Raw genomic sequence first — 19,682 nt, forward strand, 5'->3', positions numbered from 1 at the left:
CAGAGAGCAAGGAGGAGAGGGAGGAGGGGTAGGCACAGCTCTCTGTCTGCAGGGATTAGACAGTGGTGAGAGGCTCAGAGCTGTCCAGGATCATCAGAGGACTTAAAGCCTTCTCTGCAAAGGCCTAAGAGAGTTTAAAATAACCGCACATGCGCCACACTCTATGCCACACATTGGCTAACGCTGCTTAGCCTGTTTTCAGCCTGCTCCATAACTAGCTGCTGCATGTGAATGTTCATTAAAGCAATAATTTCTTGAAATAAATGTACACATTTACACGTTATTTCCCTAATAACATTATTTTTGCCATTACATTAACTTTCATGAGACACCACAATACTGCTATTCACTTTTATATAGGTTAGAGATGATTTTTTTCTTTTTCAAATACTGAAACAGAAACCTTTAATACTGGGCAATAACGACCTGATATTTTTTCTTTAAAAAAAAAAAGAAACAAGCATTAAAAAGAGGTATTTTTAATTGAAGCACTTCACTTCAGACAAACACTATTAACTCACCGAAAGAATATCTGATCCAGCAGTGTTGGATCAGCCCAGTGCTAATATTTGTCCTCAGCTAACTGAGCAAACCAGACTGACTAGGTGTGCATTGTATCCTGTTGTAAGAAGGTATGGCCCCTCACTTACACCGTATGTTACCTTTTTCCCCCTAACATGCTGAGCATAGGCTCATGATGGATAACGGGATGCGCTTATGGAAAACAAGATGTCGAAATTCAAGTGCTTATGCTGGCCTAGTACTGTATTAGCACTGCAACCCATCAGTGTAATTTAAACAGGGTCAATATCCTATGAATTGCTCATTTTTTTTTCCTCTAGAAGTGCACATAGGGCTGGGCAATGTGATATTTATTATTGTGACAAATTACACCACAACATGTGACGATATGCTTTCCCGCACATGTTGTGGATATACTAGTACTTCCCAACTGTTAGTTTAATTATAGAGAGTGTAACTAGTCCTGTTTCATTTCATTGCTGCACTGTATGTGAAATAATATGCATCATTGCATACATAGTTTTTAATAGTATTTTTTTTAATGTGGCACTGTTTTCTCTTTTCAAATTTATTAAACGTCAGAAAAAAAGAAAAAGAGAAAGAAGACAAGGTAAAGTAAAGACTAACTAAACTGGCACTTTGACAAGCTCAAGCCACTGAAGGCTCCCAAACACAGGAGAAACTGATATTAGAAGATGAACTGAAGGAGCAGGGATGCCTCCGTTTACTTGATGGCAGTCCAGTGGGTGGTTTATATCCATAAGCAGAACAGCAATGGGAGGCACTGTCACAGCATTGGAAGGGGTTCTGGTTGTCAAACATATCTCGGAGAGATGGATGCACTTACAGTACTGTGCAAAAGTCTTCGGCACCCAAAACACATTGTCAAAATCTATTTATTTGTGTAGTTTGTGTTTATTTGCTGAGAAGTGTTAATATGCGAAAACAAGAATGTATAGAATATTCAAATATATATATATATATATATATATATATATATATATATATATATATATATATATATATATATATATATATACACACACACATATACACACACACACACATACATATACACACACACACACAAAGTGATATTCTGGATGTTCCTGTGTTCGTTTTTTTAACCATTTTCAAACCTCTCCTCTAGGATGCCCAGTATTATATGAAGTTAAAAAGCAACTCCTGGTTTGACCAATCAGTGCCTCATTAAATTGTGCTCATGATATAATTGATATTAACAAGTCTCTGCTGTAGCTGTGAAGGTGTCAAGGAAAAATACGGACAGAAGAAATTTATTTGAATTATGAATATGACTTTATTCTAATGTACATTGTGATAAACTCACTGCTGAGGTAAGTTGTTTAAAAATTTACTTGGGTGCCTAAAACCTTCGCACAGTACTGTACATCTGTACAACATCTGGCTAATGTGTCTCACACCACCTCCTGAATTGAGTGGAGTGATCAGATTTTTGAAAGTGCTTTGGGTACATTTACACCTGCAGTTTTATGTGGATAATTTCTATGTGAACCTCATCCGGATACAGCTGAAACACTCCTTAGAACTTCAGCGTGAATGAGCAGGGCTTGCTCAGAACTGCTGCACGCTGAATAGGCAGACATATTTAAATGAGTTGGTCCTGGTGACATCACAGTAACAACAATTCAAAAGAGGCTGTTCTTGCTGCTCAGTTTCCATATATGGACTGTGAGTCTGCTACAACAAAGTGTCTGATCTTGCACTGTAGAAATATTTTGGCCAGTACCAAGGTTAAAAACGATCACACGTTTACATATTTAAATGTTCTTAGGGTTAAATATGTTGTATTTTGTGCTTTCTGTCTGTGTTGTGTGTGTAAATGATTTCTGACAGAACCATAAATAAATAAATAAATATATAAATAACACCACAAGCTCACTTACTTCCCCACAGTGGAATGTCCTTGCTCTCGGCCTTCATGACGATGGTGGCCATGGTCATTGTGACTGGGATGGCGTCGAAGTAGGAAGAGTGGGGGCCGAGGGTGAGGATGGGCGCCTCAGTAGGCAGAGCCTGTCTGCCCTTCACACTGATCCAGTGGAAGCCACCTGCAAACCACATGACCCGCATGATGGTTCGCAGAATAATGTCCACCACCCTGCAGACGCAAAAACAAACTGTAAAATATATCAAACAGAATGCATGCAACACCCAGACAAGTCAAACTGAGTATGGTGCATTGTTCATACACAAAAATAATACAAACATGGAAATTAATAAAGAACAACATTAGGAATATTTCAGTACAATTTCCCAGCCTAAATTTCTTCTCAGAAATATTGTTAGAATTTAAGTGTGCCTGCATACAAAACATTTAATATTTTATTGCCATATTGCTCCAGTACTCCATACCATTAATGCATGTGAACTATACATTCAGTACAAAAGAAAAAACCTTGGTGCATTCTAGCATTTAAAGAAATTAAAACTATGTATTTGAAATTGTAATTCATCTGTAAATAAATAAATACATGCAAAGACTTTTCACTCGTCAATCACAGTCAACCAGAAATCTTACCAAAGATGTTAGATCATCTGTTTAATCATAAAAGTCTATTATTGCACACAGAACATGTATTGTAAAAGTATTTGGGGTGAAATAAATAAATAAAAATGAATTTGAATTAATTTTTTTTAAAAAATAGGCTGAATGACTCCAGCGTACCAGATTAGAAAATTAATTATAAAGTATTGAATACAGTAGTGAAAGTAGTGAGGAATAAAGCAAGGAAAAAAACTGAAGCAGAGGGAAATCTGGTGGAAGGCTGTGAGAATTTCAAACGTGAAATTCTAATGTGTATAAATGAAAATATCAAACATCACAAAAATATCTACCATTTTAACTGGGTTTATTCAATGTATTCATGAGTCACATGTCTAGAGTATAGCCTAGATGGCATGGTGGGCTTTTCTGTTAGCAGGCATGTTTCTGTGAGACATGTGACTGTGGTTCTGATAATGATATTAGACACAGTGCAGTGCGTGTGGCATCAGGAGACAGTGAGAGTCACTGAGGACCAAAGGAGATCACACAGTGCGTCTTCAGAGACACGGGAAGCTCATCTGTCCTAAGAAAGACTTGTGACTCAGTCATGGCACACTGGGATAAGTGGAAGTCAGGTGAGTCACGAGGCAGCCGGACACGACCTTCCTTACTGATGGACCGATTCAGACCAGCGATTACAGAAAAGAGCAGGGAGGTGGTCAGTACTGATTTAATCGATTTAACTAATTTTATTTATGTAATAACTACAGAAAATGATCAGAAAATAAAGACAATAAAAGAAAAGGTGTTTTGACAGCAGTATGTCTCTGTCAGGCAGTACATTACTGTCCATACCACAAGCAGCAATGATGGTACACAGATTTTTAAATCTTTTAACTAACCCTAAACATGATAAACGCGGTATTCACAGTCTTGTGTGTACTCTCACCTGAACACAGAATCAAAGTGCAACTTCTGTGGCTGTCCTTTTTGGCCACTTTACACATTAGGTTATCACTTGTGATTAACATCTTGTTTATGAGGCTCACACTCATGCTCGCATGAAAAGGAGGGATCATGTAAACACAAAAGAAGCGCACAACCAGACATTAAGATCATCAGTGTAGTGAAAACAGCTAAGAGATTCTGACAGGTACATTCTCACATAAAACTGTATGATAAAAGCTGACCCTAAAACAAGTTACCAACAAATGTAGGTGCAAGACAAAACTGGCCATCCATCCATCCATCCATCCATCCATCCATCCATCCATCCATCCATCCATCCATCCCTTCTCCGGGGTTCGGGTCGCGGGGGTAGCATCCTGAGCAATGAGGCCCAGACTTCCCTTTCCCCAGCCACTTCCACTAGCTCCCTGGGAGGGATTCCGAGGCGCTCCCAGGCCAGCTGGGCGATATAGTCACGCCAGCGTGTCCTGGGTCTTCCCTGGGGTCTCCTCCCCGGTGGACTTGCCTGTGACACCTCCCAAGGGAGGCGTCCAGGAGGCATCCTAACCAGATGCCCGAACCACCTCAACTGGCTCCTCTCGACGTGGAGAAGCAGCGGCTCTACTTTGAGTCCCTCCCGGATGACCGAACTTCTCACCCTATCTCTAAGGGAGAGTCCAGCCACCCTGCGGAGGAAACTCATTTCGGCCGCTTGTATTCGCGATCTCGTTCTTTCGGTCATTACCCAAAGCTCATGACCATAGGTGAGGGTGGGAACTTAGATCGACCGGTAAATCGAGAGCCTTGCCTTATGGCCCAGCTCTTTCTTTACCACAACAGACCGGTAAAGAGCCCGCATCACTGCTGACCCAGCACCAATCCGCCTGTCAATCTCCCGCTCCCTTGTACCATCACTCGTGAACAAGACCCCGAGATACTTGAACTCCTCCACTTGAGGCAAGAGCTCATCCCCGACCCAGAGAGGGCTCTCCACCCTTTCCCGCGCGAGAACCAGCCAGGCAATTCAGCGTCCCAATAAAGTCTGTCTGAAGACTGCGTACAAATCTCACTTATTGTCTACTGCCTTACTATAGTATATTAACTTGCTACTACAAAATGCAAGCCACATAGACATGATTAAAAAGTCTGCAATAGTGCAGTTACGCCAACTATAATAGTTCAACTTAGAAAAAATTTCTCTGTTCTTATTGTTATCTCAACGAGCTAACATGGTTCTGCATCATCCACAGAGCATAAACTAATTCACCTCATGTAGAACACAGCTGCCACTCATCTAATGTATCTGTTACCTTTAGCATTAGGTCATCTACTCGTTCAATCCAGAGGCTGAAATATCTCCTTCACTTTTGAATGACCGATGGGGTGGGTTTTCAAATTTAAACAATGTTTACAAATGCATTTCTCCATCTTCCACCACTTACTGTGCTACTGACTTTTCCTGGTAAAAATAATTGTATGACCCTGTAGATCAACAGATTGATAAATGACAAAGTGATACTGCAACATTACTCAAAACTGATTCTCAGTGGTCAACATTCAAAATGTAAACGTATCTAAAGAAATTAATTTAATGGTCTTTTTGGTTCCATGCCAGCTAGCCAAATTGTCTCCAGAGTAATGCCTCCAGCCTATTGAAAAACTGGTTTGGTCGCTTCACAAGCATGTCAACTTTTTATGCAAATTTGGTCAGATACTGTAAATACACAATACAATGCAAAACTCTACCTGAACTATGATTGTCATACCAGTTATTTAGATGTAAATGTGTGAAACAAGTCTCCTACCTCCTCCATAAGCACTGTGGCTCCACAGCAGCTTCTGAACGCCCCATGGTGGCGATGAAGGCGAAGGGCCACGCCAACAACATCATGAATGCAGCGACGAAGAGCCGAATGGGGAAGAGTGTGAGCGTCATCACCCCAATCTGCAAAGAGACGCAACAAATATCAACAAGCGATTCCAACCAACATGACCCAGGATACTTATCAGGAGAATATGTGAACACCAATTGTGACCAATTTGTGATTCTTGAGCTCTGTCTTACAGAAAACAGATAACCTTAACAAAATCCCAGTCCTAGACAGAACACTCTTATATAACACAGAAGCAACTTCCAGTGACCTTCCCAGGAGAGGTTATCTTGGGTAAACAGAGATAAAGGGACTAACCCTCTATGCAGCCTGAACATGCAAGGCATCTAAATAGTGCAATACAGAGGATACAGTGCAAGACTGAAAATAAAGAACCTGGCAGACATTCCAAAACAAGATTTCTTATGAAGATTCAATGATCCCATGATCCACAAAGCATGCTGAATCATGTCAGTTCCCCATAGAGTCTGATGTTTATCTAAAGCGCTTATCTAGTAACAACCATTAAGAGCACGCTAGTTATCTTGGGTCAATATTTACTTTATGCTATCACTGCTTGGCCACATTCATACAATGATAGCTTTCAGAGTGGCCAATTAAGAGTGGCAATGCGGAGCTCAGAAGTGGCTCAATTTGCTTTAAAAGTCTGCATTGAGCTGATTTATTTGAGTTTATCACAGACCAATGGGCTGCCAAATCCCATATCAGTGAATAGAGACATGAGAACACACTAAAACTAGCTCCTTTTTAAAACCCTAACATGGGCACTAAGAGGCAGGAGGAAACTGAACTGTGAGCACAATAAGACTTCTTCACTGCCGAGTGCATGTTGGAGAATTCCTCTACACTGAAAAGGCTGAAAATCCATTTATAGTGAGAGTCTGACATCTGCTGTGTTGCAACAGCACTCTCAGCTTTCCTGAGATGCAAAGATCGGCCTACAGGAAGGAACAGTTAACATGTATGGCACTCTGAATCAATGCCACATCCACATCTGTATAATAGATGTGGGCAAAATAAATAAAAATAAATAAATAATGCTCTGGCTAGAAGTACATCTTGCCTGGTGTTAAATATGCTGGCTAGCAGAGGGTACCAAGTACAAGCACTAGGCATGTGCAAATATACATAAATATATTTATATAAATAAAAAAAATGTTCTAAATCATAAACAAACCTACAGAGTACCATGGAGGTACTTATACATACACAACACACAAGCATAACCACCTTCACATATCAACTATGTACAATAAAGTAATAACTGAAAACAAGTTAAAAACTGAGAAATAATAATGTACAAACATAAATTACATCATGACATATCATATGAGTTAACAGTGCATAATGTGGAAGTCTGTACTTACAGATAGTGTGTGTTTATCTACCGCTGCGACAATGCTCTTTGTACTGCCACCTTAATAGTTTTACCCATGTTAGGTTGGCAAGCTAACAGTTCAACTTTACACAGCTCCAGCCTATATAAGACATCTGAAGAATCATTAAACAGACATTCAACCACTTCAACTTAAAGCCTAACTGAATAATACTGAATTAGTCTCTTAGCAGTCTGCCAATGTTTTTAAACAAACCAATCGTTCTTATCAAAGTTATGTTTGGTATGGTTTCAGGCCTTTTATATGAACAATTTGTGAGTGCAAATATACATGTATATGAGAGACCCTGCATTTTTCGTATTCTTCCAAGCTATGTGGGAGGTGAGTTTCCACCTTGTTGGTGAAGGACTGCTCCTCCTCCTGTCGTGCTGTGGCTGAGCAAGCTGTGAATGTTTATCTGTGTTTACACTGTGGCTCAGATGAGGGAGGGTATCACATGATCAAGCATGACAGCATATGGGAACTTGTGAAATCAGAGCTGGTCTCAGGTGGAACAACTTCACTAAACTCAACAAAAACATTAATACACGTATTACCACGTATTTAACACACCAGCATGAACTTAATTACACTGTTCTGTAGCACAGGCAGGAATAAATACTTTTAAATGATGCTTTATTAAATTCCAGAGTGTGGGTGCAAATTATCCACTAAAAACTGCATGTTATCCTTGTACAACTCAAAGTTTGTAAGAATTCCTTAAAATATGGTTTTAAAATAAATCACAAAATAAGGTGTTCAAGACCAACTTTATAGTCAGTAGTCAACCCCACATAACTGGGCCAGAATGCATCACTGTCCAGGGAAGTGCAGCTTTCAGCTGTATTTCAATCATCTGGTTGCCTGTTTTCTAACAGCAACAGTGTGTGCGAACAATGGCCTGTCTGACACGACTGGGTGTCTGTAGTATCACTTCTCCAAGTCTATGCCAAAGAAACACAACACTACAATGAGCTCACCAATACGTGTTGTGCATCACTACATACTGCTTTCCACATCTACATCTACATCTGTCCCCTCAATATCTTAACAATATAAACCTCATGATCAAGTGTGAAAAACCTTGACTGGATTAATTTCTGATAAGTACTGTTTTGCAATACTAATTAGACCCAAGAAGAGCTGAAAGCGATGGTCATAGTATCGGCTACCACAGGCTATCCATAATAGCTGTGCAGGTGTTCAGCTTTCCAACAAATTATCAATATTTCTAGGTTGGCCGTTGTCAATTGCACGTGAGGATATCACAGTGCCATAAAATGAACAGAAATTAAAGGAGGCTATTCCTGACTGCAGACATGCAGCAATGATTAACCAATCATTTCATAATAAACTTGGTTTATTTTTGGAAGTGTGTTATGGAAATATATCTGGCTTAAGCCCTCTCCCCTTTCAAAATCACATGTTTAGAACAGTGCTGGCAAAAGCTAGTCTGACAAATGGAGCATTAGCTGCTGTGTGTGGGAGTAAGTGAATGTCCTTTTCCTGTCCATCCTCTTCCTAATTGGGCACCATACAGGTTCCTGAACTCTTTAGAAACAAAAAGAAATCAACATAAATCAATAATGGTGAAGCCATTCACTCCAAATTGAAGCCTGAACTTCTCAAGAGACTGTGAATGTGATGGGAGGCTCGAAACTCAAACCACACTTGAATAGGCTGCTGTTTCCAACCAGCTTCAGAGAAATAAGAAAGCAATCTCAGACATGGGACTTTAAAAGACACAATGCACTGTGTTCTTTCTTACAGAAGGAACAAACAAATGTGGTCATATCTGCAGTCACAGTACAGTAAGCTTCTACAAAACTGGAATTAATGTTGAATAAATAAAACATTATTTATGCAATTTGTTAAGTCTCTGTTGACTAGCAATCTCTGGCATTACCATGGATAGACCTGGCATTACATTTTCCAAGCTGGCTCACTGGAACCTAAACACTAAAACACGGGTTCAAAATCTTTTCATAGCTATATACAACTTGCTTTGGATATTTATCGGAGAAGTTATTTAAACATTTCAGTGCAGGTGGGCAAATTAATGAAAAGTTTAAGAAATTAGTGCATGTCTAAAATAAACCTGTAAAATATGTAGATGTTTTCCAAATGCAACACAAGAAAATGAGCTTAGTGATCGACTGTATTATGCAAATTTACATTTGCTATGAATGTTTTCTACAGGTTAAAAGCAAGGTTTTTCCAACATGCCCAGGTAGGTCTAAAAAGGTATGATAGGAAAAATAATTCACACATAAAAGAGCACTAAAAGCTTAAAGTTAGGTCAAGTTTATTAATAGCGTTATGCTGAAAAATATCCATATTTACTGCCACAACTGCTGTACATTCCTTCCTGTCAAAATAAAACATGGGGGTAAGTAAGAGTTTCTAGAAAGACGATATCATGCTTTCTTTCTTGCCCTCTATAATGCCCTGGTGTTTCAGGCAACGAGGCTAAGACATGAACGAAAACCAAAGTCATGAACTTTTGCGGCAGACACCTGCCCTCAGAAAGACTTACATGGTACCTGTGGTCTGTATGAAGGAAACAACATTGCAACCCACAAGGAAGCACGGCTAAAAGAAGAAAATGTTCAATTGGTAGTTATTACTCGACAGCAGCATCTGGCTGTCGTTTCACAGGCATGTCTAAAATGTACTACACCATTGACTGTCCTCAGTAACTAATCACTGGAGGCCTTGAATTGTGCTGCCTTAATTAGCAGTAGTGAGGCTTAGGGGATTTTGGTGGTATTGAGGAAGTTGACCTGAAAGCCCATCCATGAGACACTAATGTAAAAAGTGGTCTCAGGACAGTTTGGTTTATGTTAATTGCTTCAATGCAGCTGAAAAGAAAGCATCAAAACCCTCTGCATGTGTTGATGAATTGCAATACTGCAAAGGTCCATATGGGAGTATGAACAGATCAGAGAAGCAGCCTGATGCAGTTCGAGTTCAAAGCGGATCCACGGTGCGACAGATTTGGACATACAGCGTCATAATTTGCCAGTCAAATCCTAAATCTTGGACAAACAGCTTGAACTAATGCTGAAGGTATCAACAAAAAACAAGCTTGCCTTGCTTCAACCGAGTCATTCACAAACTGAACAGCTTCAGCTGCACCATCACCACTTTCATCACTACAGAAAAAGTAAAACTGTCAACTACTATGTGTGAGTGCGTTGCAAACAGAGCAAAACACAGCCAAGATTAGTACTTTAATGCTCTCTCTTCAGAGGACATGTGTCTAGTCAGCTAAATAGTGTTAGTGGCATTTTAATCTGGGTAATCAGAACCAAAGAGGGATTAAACTGTTGCTGCCAAAATGCAAACCAAGACATGTCATTCTTTCTTCAGGAGCAGTGATCTTTTTTCTCGTTTTACCAATCTCTCACCCTTTCTGTTCACAAAAACTTTCACCCTCTTCTCTGCTCCTCTTTCGATCATCATTTCATCTCTTTCCTGTAAAAACGTATATGCTGAACAGCTGCTCTTCTCAGGGAGACAGAGAACATACAAAATATGCATCTCCCTTCAAGCGAACTGACTGTTTAACCAATATCTATCTTTCTTCATTAAAACTGATTATTTCACGAAGATCTAGCTACCCCTCTCGTATCCACGCAAACTATTTCCTCTCTCACCAGTGACAACTGCTCACTCCTCATTCCTGCATGCTAACCAGCTAGCTACAGAGCGGATCCCCGCCTTCTTATTTCCACACGAGATAGAAACCGGTCTGGTTAGCCAATTTAAGAAGAAAAACCGCTAGCTCGCCAGCTAATGAACAAAACTTGGTTTCCAATGTTCACGTTTGGCCAGAACAGAAAGCTATCGGACGATAAACTCGCCCTTAGCACAGTTTCCCCGCGGGCCAGTAAAGTAAGGCTAGCTAGCCGGCTAGTTACGTTCATATGAAAGGCCCACATTCAAACGAAGCCAGGTACGGAAAGGGGGCAAATAAACTAAGCAGAGCTTTTAAATAAAAATAAAACGTCCTATTACAAGTCAAGAGTCATTAACTAGCGTTACACCGATACCCGGCAGTGTTTCTGATAAGAGAAAGAGAGAGGGTTAGCTCGGGACGCTAACCGTTAGCCACCCTGAGCTTGGCTGGCTAATGTGAAGTGATGGATGCTGCTGCTACATGAAAAAAGAAAAGGCGTTAGCGGCTTACACTTCAAGTCTAAAATAAAACAACAAGCAATATCGACATGCGTTCATAAGGTCTACAATAGAAGTACACGACTTAAACCCCATATACCTAGCTTATAAGGGCTAAATGGCTCGCTATGGCCTTCATTCAATAGTTTACTCATTTAAAAGCACTTGAACGCATCTAAATCCTGGAGTGAAATCAAGAGCGTTTGTACAGGAAGGCAACAATAAAATAAAAGGGAAAAACCTACGCTGCACTGTTAAAGTTCTCATTAAATAATGTTTGCTTTGCAAAGAAAGCCCGTAATAATAATTAAAAAATAATCTTTATGTTTAATGTTTTGCAATGAAGAAGCAATACCTAGCTTAGCCAGGTTAACTAACCCATGTAGCTACATAGAGCTCATAAAGGCTGAAGCTCTTTCTCAGTTTTGGAATAAAAACAGCGGAGTATCAAATGGACGAACTGTTGAATATGGCCTCTTTAGAGGTCTCGTTTAGCGTTAATAGTTTTGTAATAAAAGCAACAGCTGAAGTCTACTGAAAGGCTTGCACCAGGAGAGCAACATGAAATGAAGAATGTACAAATCTACTAGCTTCATGTTTAATATGTATCTGCTGGCTAGCGAGGCTAAACGCAGCGAGGCCGCCGTGCTGCAGCAGCACATGTCCTGATGGAGGCTTGGCCGCAGAAACGCGTGGTTTTTACCTGGAGCTTCTGCCACGGGGTGAACCTCAGGTCGTGCACGAAAGGGTTAGTGAAGGGGAGAGCCAGCTCCTTCCTCCCGTCTCCGTCCGCCGAGCTCCGTCTGCTGCCGGCCACCTTCATTGTGTCCACGGGGCTCTGCGGGTTTATCTGGCTATGTGCTTCGCGTCCGAGCGGATCATGTGGTGGGAGCAGGGCGGGGTAGAGGAGCAACAGAGTCCCGACGGGAGGCTAAGACAGAGAGACACAGCGGCCGAAAACACTAGCTTGCTTAAAGACTGGCTTACAGGGACGGCACCTAGTGATGGGGAGTTCGATTCAACTACTGAACCGATTCTGTTCGTCTTAACCAATCGAATAAACAGAATCGGTGCTTCAGGTTCGGATTCAGCACCACTTTATTCTAATCTCAATCACAAAATGAACACGAGGATTAGTCCAGGCCCCGTCGCTCACATCTGCTCCATGTACAGTAGCTTTAGATTCACCAAGCTAGTCTGTTGTCCTTTACTTCTGATGGAGTTGCCCAAGGAATGCTCGGCAGTCCACAGTTTAGAGATGGTTACTTACTTACTTACTTGATAATTCACTAATCCTTACAATCCAGTGGTAAGTTTAAGCAGTTAAATAAAGGTGTATTATAACATGAAAACCGAAACTATGCTTGATTGAGGACATTGGGGAAAAATGTAAATAAATCTAAAGCTTGTTGGTGTTACAACGCGAAATGTTATATTTTTGGTTTATCACATTGCATTTTATGAGAAAAAAAATCTTTTTCAGTCCATATACGGTCTGTAGGCGCTAAAGTTTGCTTCGTTTGGGGCTTGTAAATCGTTCCAACCACAAGGAACCGATTCAAATGAATCAATGTGTTCACGAGTCGGACTTTTCTAACCGAACCACGCCTGCGCTGCTGTGAACGGCTGAAGCGCGCATGCGCGGGCCTGACGCGCACATGCGCCAAGTATGTGCACTCAGTGCGCGAGTGAGAGGAAGTGGGCATCCTCTGGTCAGGCTGTGTTTGTGTTTATTTACGTTACAAAGGGAGACCACCAGTAGTAATGAGTGAATATTAATGTGAATATCACACACAATTTGACGTGCTTTATGTTTTTACTAACGTGCAGTTATATGCAAATTTGAGCGCGACTTTATAGCAGTATAAACTGTTACTAAGCAATGTGTTATTTTTCTGGTAGTAATAGTAGCAGTAGTGCCAGTGCACTAGAAGTATATTCGTTTATGCATACTGTAAAATGACTAATATTAATATGATTTATTTGTGATTTATCCAATATATGCATATTGCATGTGGCTGATGGCAATCGAATCCTCACAACAATGGTCTAGCATCTAGTGTAAAGCCTTCCCAGAAGAGTAGAGGCTATAACTGCAGAAAAGTGGGGAATAACTCTCTATTAATACTTTTATCTCAGAAAGTCAGTAAACTTTTGGACGTGAAGTGTGTATATACTGACTCAGCAAGACTGAATGTACTGTTAGGAATGAAATTTCAGATTTTTTTTCATTAACGTTTGCATATTGCCTATAAACAGGGTAAGCCTCTACATCTCAAGCTCTTACTCAGTCCTATAGTACTGAAGCTACAGGTTTCTCCAAAACCTACCCTGTAGAATCTAATAACTTTCAGTGAGCAGAGTGACCGGCCTTCTCCCTCGGCTCTGAAACTCATCTGAAGCAGTGGGTGAGGGCCTATTTTTGTCTCCGGTATTGAGCTCCTTTATTGTAGCGGTGGGAGTTGAGCGCTTTCTGCATGTTATTTTTGGATGAAGAAGGAGATGTATAGAGCTGCGTAGTTCAAGTCTTTATCATCTGTGCGTCTGTGTGCGGGGGTTTTAGTTTCTATTTGAGAGTCTGCATATTAAAACTCTGAAGACTGCATGTTAAACTGAGTGGAGTGTAGGGGAGATTCACAGAGCCTGATGCAAAGTAAGTGTTATTTAAATGGAAATAAAACAGGAGCATGAAGTGCTGGCAGAGAAACAATGAAGCTGAAGTGAAGAAAAATGGGGATAAAACGTTTTCCCAGGTGTCAACTTTATTAAAAAACCTCCAGCTGTGTAAAGCTAAAGAGTGTAGGCCATCTTTTGATGCACAGATTTTGTTGGACATCTTCTAGTCTTCTTCAATTGTCAGTTTCTGACCAGAGAGTCGCCCTTGTTCTTTACTGGATATTTTTGGGTGGTTGACCGCTCTCAGCCTAGTGTAAAAGCTCCAGCAACACCACTGTACCTGATAGATTCCAGCACCACACACATCCTCATTCCACTACCATGTCAGTGTCGCTGCTGTGTTGAGAATGGATCACCACACAAATAATACCCGGTCAACAGTGGTATTAAGGTGAGGAACTGACCGATGATTAATGGGGTAGAGGATATGAAATTATATATGATAACAGATGGGCTACAGTCTGTATTTGTGCACCTATTCAGTGAACTTTTGAGGCCCTCATAAAAGAAGATAAATTCAACAGTAAAGTGCAGGTTTTATAATTCTAAGTCTAACGTTGTACACCTGAGTCATTGAATGAGCACATGCTGATGACTAAATGCTAACTGAAAAAAGTGTTCAGGGCACTAGAAGATGCTTTTAGCTTGAAAATGACAGCAACAGAATTGCATGGTATCTTGGTGTTAATGGCCTAGGTAGACATCTTGTGGTGGACAGAAATAAAATTTAGAGTGAAATAGACTTGGCTGCTGCCATCTAGTGATGTAAATATGAAATGACAACTGTACTTTGTTTCTCTTTGTTGATTTTCTGACAGCTCAATACATTCACTCATTATTCATTAAAATGCACTTTTATTCATTTTTGTCCATTTTACATAAACCAGTAACTTAAGAACAGCACAATTCATGTATTTTTTGTCTATATATTCTCAGTTTCTAAGTCCAAAACCTTGTTGCTTATTTTTTTTAGTACAGAGTCTATGCAAAAGTAAATTAAAAACAAAGAAAAATACCAGATGATAATTCCAAGTCACAACAGGCAAGCACACTCTAAATACGGTTTTAAAATGAGAAAAGGGGGAAAATGCCATCTACTGGTGTATAGACGAATTGTCAACTGTTAATCTATTGATCTGATTATTTTTTACTCCTCTGTGTATCTATCGATCTATCTATCTTAGGTATAAATATCACATATCCATATCATAAAATATTTGTATGTACAATACTACACAAGTATATATACAAAATATATAAATGTGTGTGTGTGTGTGTGTGTGTGTGTGTGTGTGTTTATACATACAACTATAGCTCTGCCGAGGTGCAAATAGATCAAATAGATGGGTGTGACATTGTAAAGCATTGGAGTTAATGTTACAGTTACTGTAAGGCCAGAGTAACTGTTAGTTTTACAGTGTTGTAATAATGTATATCCACACATAAGGTAGTTTACAGTTGCAGTATTGATGGATGGATGGATGGATGGATGGATGTACTTGTTAATCAACAAATTTGGTTCCATTTATTGCAACTGAAAAAGCAACCGAGGGAGAGCAGAATGAATGAATAAATGAGGCCTGTGTATTTGCTTATTACTGTGGTTACTGATGTGTGGAGTTTGTTACCAGCTTTCCAAAGAAGCTGAGAATGTTGTGACACACCAGGAGGAGGCGCTGTGGACAATGGTGTCAGTCATAAATTACTTCAGCAGCCAGTTTAATGGCTCTTTTAGAGGCACCTGGACAGATGTGAATCCTAAAATCCTTCTAATTAGTGAATTCAGCTGCTTTAAGGTTTTCACAGCTGACAGGTCTTCAAATGCACAGACACAGTTTGTATAATCTTCATACAAAAGCACTGACAATAGGATGGGATGCTCTGGAGCAGCTGCACATCACATGTCAAACATTGGCTTCTTAGCAGGGAAAAGTTTAGGAAGGGTTTAAGTGAGATGTGTGATCCAGAATCAATCTTCCAACATTAGTTCCTGACCTCAGTAAAGCTTTTATAGCTGAATAAAATCCTCACAGTAATGTTCTATCATCTAATGTAAAGCCTTTCCAGAAGAGTACATTTACGGCATTAAGCAGACATTCTTATTCAGAGTGACTTACAGTTTGATCGTTTTACACAGATAGGCGAAGGTAGCGTTAGGAGTCTTGCCCAAGGACTCTTATTGGTATAGTGTAGGGTGTTTGCCCAGCTGGGGAATTGAACCCTAGTCTGCAGTGTAGAAGGCAGATGTGTTACCCACTACACTACACCAACCACAGAGTAGAGACTTACTGTAGTGAAGAAGATACAATCTCCATAGTATTAATACCTGTGATTTCAGAAAGAAACCATAGATGAGCAGGTGTAAAATGTATAGAATTTACAAGAGACTTACAAGAAATATATACATTCAGATGTGTGCTTGAATGGTGGGGAATATTTAACTGTTTAACTCGACTGTCAATAGGATTTTTCTTTATGTAAATTAAGAATATACACATTGTTCTAAATAACTATTACTTAGTTCTTTGTAAAAGTTTAAAGATACTTGACCTTGCTTTCAGTTTTGACCCTTTTTTGTTAGTGACCAGTCCTTTAAATACAGAGCTATAAAAGTACACATGATTAGCATTAACTGAGTTATAGCTATCTAAAAGCATGATAAACGATGTTACAGTTAGCTAAAAAAGCTAATGATCCAAAAACATATAAGAAAACCAGATTTTAGATGTTAGAGGTGAGAGAGGTGGGGCTTGAGAATGGTGTCATACTGTACTGGCAGCCATGCTGTACTCACATTACCCATTGCACTTCCTAGAACATCTTTGTGGATTGACCTGGGTTGAGTCAGTTATGGGAAGCCAACACATGTACTTTTTATCCCATTATATTAAAACATATTAAAACCACAAACACTAGGAAGCTCATAAGAGAGTCTTTAATGAACTGAAGTCTGTGGAGTTCAGTGGCTAAATGTTAATTACATTTCTACTCATTAAGACAGAAATTACTTTTGTGACAGCAGAAGAATGTCTATAAAACACATGAAAACTTATTGGTATATTTCTGTTTTTCTAACAAAAACACATAAAAAACTTTGTTTTTTAACAGCAAAAAGCTACTGGTTGGTTGGCTGATCCCATTTAGAAGAAAAGTATGTGTACATATATTTGGTCATATAAAACAGTGCAGTATATGTGATGTTTTAAAATATATGTGTTAAATGTATTTTTCCCCCTTTTGAAAATTTCAGTGTATGTCAGTATATGAATATAAATGTCAATACATTGAAATAGATGCACATATGTATGTTACATATACACTATATTTCCAAAAGTATTCACTCACCCATGCAAATCATTGAATTCAGTTGTTCCATTCACTTCCATGGCCACAGGTTATAAACCAAGCCCCTAGGCCTGCAGACTGCATCTACAGTCATTAGTGAAAAAATGGGTCACTCTCAGGAGCTCAGTGAATTCCAGCGTGGTACCGTGATAGAATGCCACCTGTACAACAAGTCCAGTCGTGAAATTTCCTCACTACTAAATATTCCACAATCAACTGTCAGTGGTATCATAACAAAGTGGAAGCAATTTGGAATGACCGTGACTCAGCCACGAAGTTATAGGCCACGTAAAATGACAGAGCAGGGTCAGCAGATGCTGTCGCCAACAGGCCTCTGACCTTCATGTGACCTACAGGTTAGCTCAAGAACAACGTAGACAGCTTCATGGAATGGGTTTCCATGGTCGAGCAGCTGCATCCAAGCCTTACATTACCAAGCATATATAGATATATGTGTGTGTGTGTGTGTGTGTGTGTGTACATATATATATATATATATATATATATATATATATATATATATATATATATATATATATATATATACACATATGTGTGTGTATGAACTCATGAACTACATGGATATATATTTATTTGTCATATGGGATTATTATCCTGAGTAATGTCACTAATATAAGTAAGTTTGAAAGCTATACTTGCAGTGTTGAAGCGCATTATGCTATCCTGTATTGTGAAAATTAGGTAATTATTCTGTTATAAATTGCAATTTTGCACAAATCCTTCCATTCGTTTTGGACTTTTTAAGCACCCTCTAGTGTCGAATCAAGTCAGTGAGTGGGACTTCTATTAGAAATTCTCTGGATTTAACTTTCTGTTTCTAAATCTATTGTCCCATGGGCAGTATGGAAAAAATATTTTAAATCTTTACTGAAAAAGCAGAAATTCATCAGTTCCTTCAGAAGCAATGCCAGCAGATAAGGCAGTGAATTCCTCCTACTCATCAGAAACAATATTTACCAAATTTGTCTTTATATTTTTAGTTACACATATGACCTTACATATCCGTTTTATCTTCATGAAGGGCTTAGGAAAGAGCCGATGCTGTGCTAAAACAGAAAACCCTAAATTGTGCAGGATACAGATCCAGCAGCAGCATTGGGAATATTGGCATGTGTCTCAGGCCTATTTAATTTTTTCTTTCCCTACTTTTTGTGCTACCAAAAAAGTTTCAGAGTAGCAAAACAGGCACTAACGACAATACATGTTTGTGTTTGAGCAAAGCCACATTTGACTGACAGCCAGCTGCACTGGTATAACATATTATGCTCTGAAACATTCCTAACCGGAGTCTTTTTGAGTAAATGTTTGTTGAGGTTGAGGGTTGGTTACTGTCATGCCTTGCCTCAACTTTTGGACTTGTCAAATGTACGACTGTAAAATATGTTTGATTTCATTCTGTTTGCAGATTACTTCATTTTAGCTGTGCACACATAAGTGAACAACTTTACTCTTCCCGTAAACATGAACCAGACCGGGCCCGCCATGCTAAACTTGCCTCTTCGCCTACTGGAATGGAAAACACGGTGTATTGAGTTATAATATCATACATCCTCTCCTACAACAAACCGGGCCGGCCCACTAACCCTCCTCATTTTCACAGTTCTCTGCGTCCGTGTTATTGGAGCCTGTGTTTCGTAATTGCAAAGTGTCAAAAGCGAGTCACCTGCCACCAAGTGTCCCTCAGCTTCCCCCAGAGTTTTTAAATGGAGACAGTGCTGTCAAAGCTACCCTCAGGCCTCCCGGATAGGGTCATGACATTTGCATATGGTGAGTATCGCTGAGGCTGGATTAATGGTAAGAGAAAGGGGGAGAGCTGGTAGAGGTAAAAAAAATAAATAAATAAGGTCTCCCTTTCCCTGCTCGCCACTGCTGAAATTAAAACGGAAGAAATGCAATTTAAAGACATGAAGTAAACAATCACCTAACACTTGTTTCTGCCGTGGACACAATTTTCTGGGCCTTGTCCAATTCCGTCATAGCCCAGGGGCCAGTGCATTTTAACATGTGGTTCTACACCACTGATTAGAATTGTAATTCAGGTGTAAAATCAATCCATATGACATTTCGGAGAATGAAACATCGGGGGTTTTATACAGCGCCAGCAAGCCGCCCGTTTCCCTACAGAGGAAAAAGTCAGAAAATGACAAGCAATTCTCTGCAAGTACAGCAACACACGAATTGTCTCCCAACAACATA

General features: G+C 39.7%; 1 protein-coding gene across 1 annotated transcript in view; it reads right to left on the reverse strand.

The window, feature by feature from the left end:
* Positions 1 to 12,447, reverse strand: part of LOC108434887 (lysophosphatidylcholine acyltransferase 1) — a 36,835-nt gene extending 24,388 nt beyond the window's left edge. Inside the window, exons 1-3 of the mRNA XM_017710323.2 lie at positions 12,148 to 12,447; positions 5,803 to 5,942; positions 2,448 to 2,662 (exon numbers count right to left, since the gene is read on the reverse strand). Coding sequence (XP_017565812.1) covers positions 2,448 to 2,662; positions 5,803 to 5,942; positions 12,148 to 12,267 — 475 coding nt within the window. The 5' untranslated portion in view covers positions 12,268 to 12,447. The remainder of the gene's footprint in view (positions 1 to 2,447; positions 2,663 to 5,802; positions 5,943 to 12,147) is intronic.
* Between the last annotated feature and the right edge of the window lie 7,235 nt (positions 12,448 to 19,682).

The sequence above is a fragment of the Pygocentrus nattereri genome, chromosome 3 (assembly GCF_015220715.1).
Source record: "Pygocentrus nattereri isolate fPygNat1 chromosome 3, fPygNat1.pri, whole genome shotgun sequence".
Taxonomy (NCBI): domain Eukaryota; kingdom Metazoa; phylum Chordata; class Actinopteri; order Characiformes; family Serrasalmidae; genus Pygocentrus; species Pygocentrus nattereri.